We start from the raw sequence: 9863 nt of genomic DNA on the forward strand, positions 1-9863 counted from the left end.
GTGACAAAAGGTTTTAAAAAATGACGTGCAGGGTCATTACACGAGGTTGTGATGGTTCCGACACATACAGAGAAGATGCACATATGATTTAGTGCTGAAGTGCGAGAGGTTGGCTATGAATGGTTTCAAGAGATCGAGTAGGGGTAGGCGAATGAAACATTAAGGAGATGTGATTAGACATGATTTGTCGCAACTTAATCTTACCGAGGACATGACCTTAGATAGGGGTTATGGAGGTCACAAATTTGGGTAGAAGGTAATTTAGATAGTTAAGTGTTTCCTCACTTATTTCTCTATATTATTAGTCGTTGTATTATCCTTGTAGTTTTTTTGTCTTTGAGTTTGGTAATATTTTTTAGAATTGGTAACAATGTATACTTCAACATATACGATATGTTGGGGACCTTTTAGAAAGTCAGAAAAGAACAAAAAGTGTAATACTTAGAGAAAATGATCAAAATGGTCCATAAAATTAACTATTCTCCGTTAAAAACTAACGTCTCCCCCCAAAATTATCTCTCTTCTCTCCTCTCTGGTTCTTTACTGCATATTCTTTCTGAATAAGAGGATCTTAGGCCATTGCTTATATATTGATGCCAATTCAAGCTTACACATAACTTTTGCAACCTAATTTTTTCTTCTTCTTTGTTTAAGTAATTTCTTGCTTTTGGGACAACTGGAAAATACACCAGACTCAGTGAAGGGGCAAAAAGAAAAAGCACACCTATTGATTTCATTTTTCGTTAAATTAACCCACTAGCTAATCCAATCCAAAAATCATTCAATTCACCCAAAAGAGATTATAAATTTATAGTAATAAAATAATAGAGAATTTTTTATGTGTGTATATCATCCATAAGCATGGATATGCTACTGTTTTGTAACATTATATTTCAAATTTTATTTTGTGTATCGTCCTCGAAGGAATAACTCTTTCTAAATATTTTTTTTGAATTCAACTAAAATATAGTCATTCATATCATTAACAGAAAATTGAACAAACAACTCAAATAATTAAGTACCATCAATATTTTCTAAAAGAAGATGAAGAGTTGACAGTGAAAAAATAACAAAAAACTAATATGAATGTAAAATTTATCAATATTTGGGATTAATTAACACAAAAGAGAAGAAAGTTAAAAAATGAAATAATGAAAAAAAAAAATTTAGGAAGAGGATTCAGTTAAAGAGAGAAATGGAAAGGGATGCAGAGTATACTAGTACTGGGAGAAGAGAGAGATAAGTTTGGGGAGGGATGTTAGTTTTTAACCGAGAATAATCAAATTTAAGGCTCAGGATCAAAACGATACTCATTTTACATATATTAAGGACTATTTCAATCAAATGGTATATATTAAGGACTAAAATAATTTAACCCCTATACATGAAGAACCATTTTGATCATTTTCTCTAATACTTACAAGGATCCTAAGAACTATAAAAGTTGATCTGAAGCCTCTAATCCTATGTCTTTACACCAAAAATATAGATGTTAGTTATGTCTTGAATTATTCCCTTGTGTATTTTAGGAAACTATAATTCCTATTGGTTTAGAAGACCCTTTGTCCTAATAGATTTGGAAAAGGAAAATATTATTCTTATAGGATTGAAAAAACCTTATCCTTATAGGTTTGGCGCTACTTGGGATATATATATATATATATATATATATAAGGGATATAGTTGGGGATTCTATGATATGGTACATGATACACAATGTAGTCCTAAGAGATTCCCAAGTATTGTAAGCTTCTTTTTTTTTTTCTTTCGTAGTGAAAAACTCTCTCTGCTTTTGTGGAGAGGAGTAGGCCTAGCGGAACCTCATTAAATCCTTGTGTTATTCTTCTTCTCTATTTTTTCATTGTTTGTGATTGTGTGCTAGTTAATCCATGATATTTCTACAACAATTGGTATTGGAGCTTGGTTAAAGTTTCTAGACATAATCAAGGGTTAAGATGTCTCCATCATCTTCAATAAAGTATGAAATAGAGAAATTTAATTGGTGGGGAGGGGGGGAGGGGAGGGGAGGTCTAGTTTCAGTCTATGGAAGATTAGAATGAGATCGCCTTTGGTGTTACAAGGATTGTGAAAGACATTTGAGGAGGATTTTCCAAAAGTGTTGAAAGAAACAGAACAGGCAGACTTGAAGGAAAAGGCTTTGAGTGCGATATTCGTGAGCGTTGAAAGTAGTGTTCTTAAGGAAATTGCTAAAGAGAAATCTGCAGCAACGACATGGAAGAAGTTAGGAGTTCTGTACTCTAAATAATCGCTGACAAACCACCTCTACTTGAAAAAAAGGTTATACAATCTCCGTATGAATGAAGGTACATGGGTCAAAACTCACCTTGATGAGTTTAATTCAATTATAATGGACTTGAAGAATGTAGATATCAAAATTGAAAGTTAGGATCAGAACTTAATCGTGTTATGTTCTTTACCACCGTCTTATGATACATTTTTTGATACATTGCTATATGGGAAAGACAATATCTTAGTTGATGATGTTAGTAATGCACTAAAATCTAAGGAGTTGAGGAAGAACTTTCCAGATAGCAGAACTGATGGTGAAGAACACAACATACAAATTTTAATAGAAAAAGGTTTAACGCCAGATCGAAGTCTAGAAACAGAAAGCAGAACTACTATGAGTGCAGGGAGCAGGGTCATTAAAAAAGAGACTTTCCTAGACTAAAGGAGAAAACGGGGAAGCAAAAGTTGATTACTCAATAAATATTTGACCACTCAACAAATATTGTTGACAATGGTAATAATTATGATGACATTGATTTTGTAGGGGAAGTTTTTGCTGTGAGTTCTGATCATAGGCAAAATTCTTGGGTTCATAATTCTGGTGCAACTTTTCACATGTGCCCATACAAGAATTAGTTTGCAACTTACGTACAGATGAGTGGTGCTGACACCTTGGTGATGATAATTCATTAGAGGAAGAGGGGATTGGTAACATCAACTTGAGAATGTTCGATGGCATTTTTAGAATATTGAATTTTGGCATTTTCCTTTAATGAAGAGGAATTTCATTTCTCTTTCAATATTGGATGATCAAGGGTATAAGTTTCACTCAGAGAATGGAACACTTACAGTATGTAAAGGCTCCATGGTACTCATGAAGGGTAAGCTTCATTCTGGACTATGTTATCTACAAGCCAGTAAAGTTGAAGGGGAAGCAATTGTAGCTTCTGGGAAGAGTGATCTGAATCAATCTCAATTGTGGCACTTGCGACTTGGACATATGAGTGACAAGGGATTGTCTTTGTTGAACAAGCAGAATTTGTTGGATGATTACATAAATCAAGCTTTAAATTTTTATGAGCATTGTGTGTTTGGTAAGCAAATAAGGGTGAAGTTCAGCAAGAAGGCTTTACACAAGACAAAAGACAAGTTAGATTATATACATTCGGACTTGTGGGGTCCAAACATAATTCCCTCCAAAAGTGGTGAAACGTACTTTATGACTTTGATTGACGATTACTCAAGAATGGTATGGGTGTATTTCTTGAAAACAAAAGATGAGGTATTTTCAACATTTGTTAAATGGAAGACGATGGTTGAGAGGAAAATCGAATGAAAAGTTAAACGTCTTTGAAATGACAACAGGTTGGAATTTTGCAACTTAGAGTTCAATAACTTATGCAATAGAGAAGGCATAGTGGGACACCACACTTTTGTTGGAAAACCACAACAAAATGGTGTTGCAGTACATATGAACAGAATACTTTGTGATAGAGCATGAAGTGTGCTTTTATGTGTTATCAAGGATTTTTGGGCTGAAGTCATCAATACATCTTGTTATTTGGTCAATAGATCTCCCTCTACAACCTTTGAGTTTAAAACTCCCTTTGAAGTTAGGTCCGGTTGGCCTATTGATTATTCAAATTTAAGAGTATTTGGGTGTCCTGCTTATGCTCATGTAAGGGATGGAAAACTTGAGCCGAGTTCAAAGAAGTGTATATTTCTAGGGTATGCAACCGGAGTGAAAGGTTACAGATTTTAGTGCACAGAAGAAAAGACTCCGGGGTTAATTATTAGCAGGGATGTGACATTCAATTAATATGCCTCAATAGACAGTTAGAAGGAAAAGGCAATAGCAGAAACAGATCACGGTGTTAGTTACCGTATTCAGCTAGAAGTTGAATCTCTACTAGCTCGGCCAAATAGTTCAAAAGTAGAGGATGTGCAAGAAATTAATCAATATGATAATGATGATGCACCTATACAATAACAATCATATAGCATTGCAGCAGGAAGGAAAAAAAGAGTGTCAACCATAGAAAAAGATTTGCAAACGTGGTTACTGAAAACCTTTTTAGATATGTAAATTTTATAGAATTTGCTTTTTCAGTTGCAGAGACCATTGGCGTGCATGGGCCTAATAGCTATAAAGAAGCTATTTCTAGTTCAAAAGTAGATCGATGGGTTGGTGCTATGGGTGAAAATATTGAGTCTCTTTAGAAGAATCAAACATGGAAGCTTGGTTCATTGCCAAGGGGATAAAAAATAGTCAAACATCGTATTATCTGAGATGTTGTATCTAAAGGGGTTGTTGATGTAAAGCAAGTGTCTAGACATAGTAATACAGGAGATATGATGACCAAGACAATCCGGACCAATAATTTTAGGCATTGCCTAGACTTGATTGGTGTGACTTGTACTCAGTAAGCCCTTTGGAGGGTTGGGAGCAAGGCAAATATGTGTTATTTCAATGATGAAAGGAATTCAAGCCAAAGGGAAGATTTGTTAATTATGTCTTGAATTATTCTCTTATTTATTTTAGGAAACTATAATTCCTATTTGTTTAGTTAGGAGACCCTTTGTCCTAATAGATTTGGAAAAGAAAATTATTTTTCTTATAGGATTGGGAAAACATTTTACATATAGGTTTGGGGCCACTTGGGATTTATATATAGGGGATATAGTTGGGGATTCTCAGACATGATACACAATGTAGTCCTAAGGGCTTATAAGTGGTCATTTGGTTGGGAACAAGTATCCCAGGATTAGTTATCCTAGGATAAGTTATCCCACCAGGTATATGGGATTACTTATCCCATCACTATGATCTAAATGGTGGGATAAGTTATTCCAAACATGACAACCAAACAAGATACACAAAATTTATTCCATCACTATTTTCTTATCTCATCACTATGATATAAAAGTATTGTAAGCTTCTTCTTTTCTTTCATAGTGGAAAACTCTCTTTGCTTTTGTTGGTAGGATTAGGCCTAACCTAACTTCATTAAATCTTTATGTTATTCTACTTCTCTATTTTTCTTTGTTTGTGATTGTGTGCTAGTTAATCTACAATATTTCCTCATCAATAGAGATACAATGCAATTCCATTTAACCTTGTGAATGAAATTGGATATATCTTCAAAAATCCCACTATTTCTCTTCTTCCACCTTTGAGCTTGGTTATTATTCATTTCGTTTTGTAGTTCAATTATTGTTTTACCTTGTTTTGACTTTTGTTCAGGTTGATTTGTAAGATTGCCTATATTATCTTGCTATAACTTTTTCATTTATGTTATTTCTTTTTCTATACTACTTTTGACTGTTTTTCTCTTGAGCTAAGGGTCTATCATAGATAGCCTCTCTACCTAGGTAGGAGTAAGGTCAATGCACACTTTACCCTCTTCAAATCCCATTTTGTTGGATTACATTGGGTATTTTTCTATTGTGAATAATTAAACATTATAAAAACAGGTAGACATTCTCCAAAATACAACAACCATTCCAAATATTTTCTGTACGAACAACACATTTGTGTTTACTTTTATATATTTTGATTCTTATAATACACAATTCAACAAAAAAATGGATGTCAATGACTTCCCTAATAATTTCTAAAGTAAAATGAGTAACCTCAAAGCTTAACCAACATATATCTATACTACCTGTAGGTAGAGTTGTTAGATAATGATCTACATCCATTATTCTCTTGAATAATTAATGGAAAAAATGGATATTCAAAATACTTTTCAATGAGTATTAGAAATATTAAATACTCCTATTAAATATGAGAACATAACAAAGTTTACTCCTAGCAGCCATTATACAAATTTTCACATTTTGTTTGGTAAATTGCAAGTACTTATAACTGGTATGATAACATTCACATTTGATAGAAAAGGAAACGAACAAAGTACTCCGTAAAGATTAGAGATTGAACAAAGTCCATGGACAAGGATACATATGTAAAGGCCAAGGGGTGAGACAGGTGATTTAGAATTTGTCCTTACACACAACTATTGTTCCAAGTGCATTAAATTTATTTGGAAATTTAGTATACACAGTGAGCCATTTGGTAAGTGTTGTTTCTTTTAATTGATGCAAACAGCTGAATAAATCTCTACATACTATATACCGAAGAGCTTGTGGAAGCTAACCTTTTGAGTTTGGCGACTGCTTTGAAGGAATCATCCAACTGAATGAGGCAAAGAATTGGTCGATATCCATACCAGGATACTCAGATTGGACGTACTTTTTAACTGAAGTCTTACTTCGGAAAGCATTTTTCTTTCCATCTTTCGGTGCCTGAAAACGCTCCGGAAGATACAAATATCTATCTTTGAAGGTGCCTGAATTTGTAGCTCTTTTCCCTGTCCTCCAGCCCCACTTATCACCAACATTTGGCCAATCCACAGGCGCATATGGTAAACCTTCACCAGAGTCATACTCAGAAACTGGATAAAGTTGAAGCCCAGTTTCATTGATTCTAGATGCACTTCCATTATATACAACAAGTGCTAGACTCTCCCCAACCTCCTCCTTGCCTGACATTTAGATGGAAATCTCTAACTCTGTTGATACCAATGAAAGTCTAAAACCATGGAAAAATAAAAAAGAAATGTCAGAAGTCCACATCAGAAAGCAAACTGTTATTGGCTGTAATAAATATAATGTAAGAACTACAAGTATTGGCAACCTGACCAGCAGAATGCTTGTTTATAATGCAACATGCTTGACATAAACATTTGAATTTATACAACACTTTATCGGTTTCCCCCATTAATACTATGTTTTGAATTTACTTCACCCCCAATTTTAGAAGAAAACAATCAGCTCAACTATATATTTAATTACAGTTTCTATTTATAGGAGACAGTTCCATTTAGAATAGGTAGTTAGAGTTTGCACTTCTATTTAGTGGCGGAACTAGTTACTGGCAATGTAGTTAATTGGATTCCCTTCGCTGAAAAATTATATTGTTCAATTATGACAAACCTAATCTTTCTAGTTATGTGTAAATTGTTGAATCCCCTTGGCATAAGGGAAGATACCAGTGTAGTGGACAATGGGGTTCAAAATTTGTTTTAGATCATTTATTAAAATCTTAGGTGTATATTCTAGTATTTATCTCAAAATTTATTTTCTAAATCTCTATCAGCCAATGCTATAATTGCATCTGCCAACTCCAGATTACCTGTTTATAAAAAGCAGCCGGCACTTGATACATTCCAGTTACATTTTATTCTACAAAGAAAATGAAAAGTTGGACTACATATATATATAGAAATAAATTTTAAAACTCTAAAACCATTCAACCACAACCCAAAAGCTACAATTAAGGTGGGAGAGCCTCGACGGCTAGCTTTCACTCTATCACAAGTAGGTAGCTTTTTCCCAGATAGTCCTTTTCGAGTTAGGTGGTCAGGCGCCTCCATGGCATGATGGGTGATGGATGACTCTAATACCATTTATACAATCAAGGAGAACATGAAATTTACATGGAGTAAAAAAGAAGATAAAAGGCTTCTAACACAAATGAGTATATTTGCCTACTTCAAGAAAAAAATATTATTTTTTAAGTATAAATAATTATCATATATATTGAGGACAAGTATATCAGTTAAGAGAAAGCTCTGATTGAATTTGAGAACATACCTGAGAGATTAAGGACTTGACTAAACTCGTTCTCCTTCTAATCCTAGACGAACACGAAAAATTTAAAATTCAAAAGCAAGGAAAAAGAAAAATCAAAACCCTAAAACCTTGTGAAATATGAAGGATGTAATAAATTTTTTTTTAGTATTCAAAAGCTTTTATACTTGCTTCATGTGTGAGTTGGTACACACCTGTCACATTCCTTAACGAGCAATAATTAAAAGAGTAATTATATTGTATCATTCTTTGAATATAATTAATTCAATATTTTGACAAATGTATTGGTGAAATGAATGGTACTTCCTCTAGTTTATACATAATTAAGTGAATTGTTAGGATATAATTCTCCTCTTAAACAAAAATATTTAAGGACAAATATTAAAAACTATATTTTTATTATTATTCCTAAACTATTCTCTTAAAAAATGTAAAGTAGTTAATAACATCATTAAAAGAAAGGATAAATATGGAAACAAAAATCCTACTAACAATTATCCTGAACTTTGAAAAAATCACTTATTTTGAACTACAAAAAAAAAAAAAATTCTAACAATTCACTTAATATGGATTTAAGAGAATAAATCTTAATAGTTCAATTGGTTGATTACTTGAAATTTTGTTTCATCTTATTGGTGAAGGTCCAGTTTATTAATAACTATTGACGGTAAGATTGGACATCTATTTTCAAAAAAATAAAGTAATGGTCAAAGTCACACTTCCATTATTAGTTTTTTTTTCTTTCTACATAAACTATCTCCATGTATGTTTCAAAGACAGACATCATTTGATAGTTGATTGTATATAGTATGCACTCTGTATTTTAATTCAAAAAAAGATGTCAAGTAACAATCCACATGAATACATATTTCCATTTATGCAGAACTAAAGTAACTTTTAGTTTATGCAACAGAATATTGTAAATATTATATTATCTTATATAGCAAGCTGAATCATAGAGATCTGTAAGAATCATATGAGAGATCTGTAGGATATTTTCTTACCTTTGGTAGAGCTACTTGCTAGTGTATATATACATATAATGCCTGATATAAAGAAACAAAAACTTTTGTTAAATTATATGGTATTAGAGTCACTAGAGCTCAAAGTTTTGGTTCAAAAAATTTGAAACTTTTCCCAGAATCTTGGGAAAAGGCTTTGGCTTCTTGGGTTTGGCAGAGTATATCTGTACTTGTTATCCCAACATTGTCTCATCAGTTCCAACACATTCCAGATTGTTTTATGGTTTTAAATCTATGTCCACCTTTGTTTTTGTCTTTGCTTCTCTGACAACTTGGTTCAGTTCTGGTGTCGATTAATTGCTTTTATCGACAGTTTGGTGACCGTTTCTTGATCCTTTGCTCTTCGTAATTAATTTCTTGGCTAAACATTAGTTAAAATGTCCAAGGAAAAATCTATCATGACTGGAATTGTTCTAGCATTATCCAATGTTATAGATTCTAAACTGAATGAGTATAATTATTTTGAGTGGAGTAGAAAAATCAAGGTCTACTGCGTAGTGTTGATAAAGATGTCCATCTTTTCCAAAATATGATGCTAAAAAGGTTTGGCTTATAGATGATGCTAGACTATCTTGCAAATCATAAACTCTATTGATAATGAAGTAGTTGGTTTTGTTAATCATAATGAGTTTATGAAGGAATTAATGGATTATTTTGAGTATTTATATTCTGGCAAAGGTAATTTATTTCAGATTTATGATATTTGTAAGGCTTTCTATTGTTTTGAGAAGGATGCTAAGTCACTCACTACATTACTTCATGGAGTTCAAGAAAACGTATGAAGAACTAAATGTGCTTCTGCCATTCATTAGTGATATCAAGCTGCATCAAGCTTAGAGGGAACAAATGATGATAATCATGAGTTTTTTAGCTGGACTCTCCTCTGAGTTTGAGACTGCTAAATCACAAATTATCTTCAGTTCTGAGATCACTTCTCTC

The 9863-nt window shown here is 32.9% G+C and overlaps 1 protein-coding gene across 1 annotated transcript in view; it reads right to left on the reverse strand.

The window, feature by feature from the left end:
* Positions 1-6801, reverse strand: part of LOC125873553 (uncharacterized) — a 12163-nt gene extending 5362 nt beyond the window's left edge. The window contains exon 1 of the mRNA XM_049554461.1: positions 6408-6801. Coding sequence (XP_049410418.1) covers positions 6408-6801 — 394 coding nt within the window. The remainder of the gene's footprint in view (positions 1-6407) is intronic.
* Positions 6802-9863: the final 3062 nt, after the last annotated feature.

The sequence above is a fragment of the Solanum stenotomum genome, chromosome 8 (genome assembly GCF_019186545.1).
Source record: "Solanum stenotomum isolate F172 chromosome 8, ASM1918654v1, whole genome shotgun sequence".
Lineage (NCBI taxonomy): Eukaryota > Viridiplantae > Streptophyta > Magnoliopsida > Solanales > Solanaceae > Solanum > Solanum stenotomum.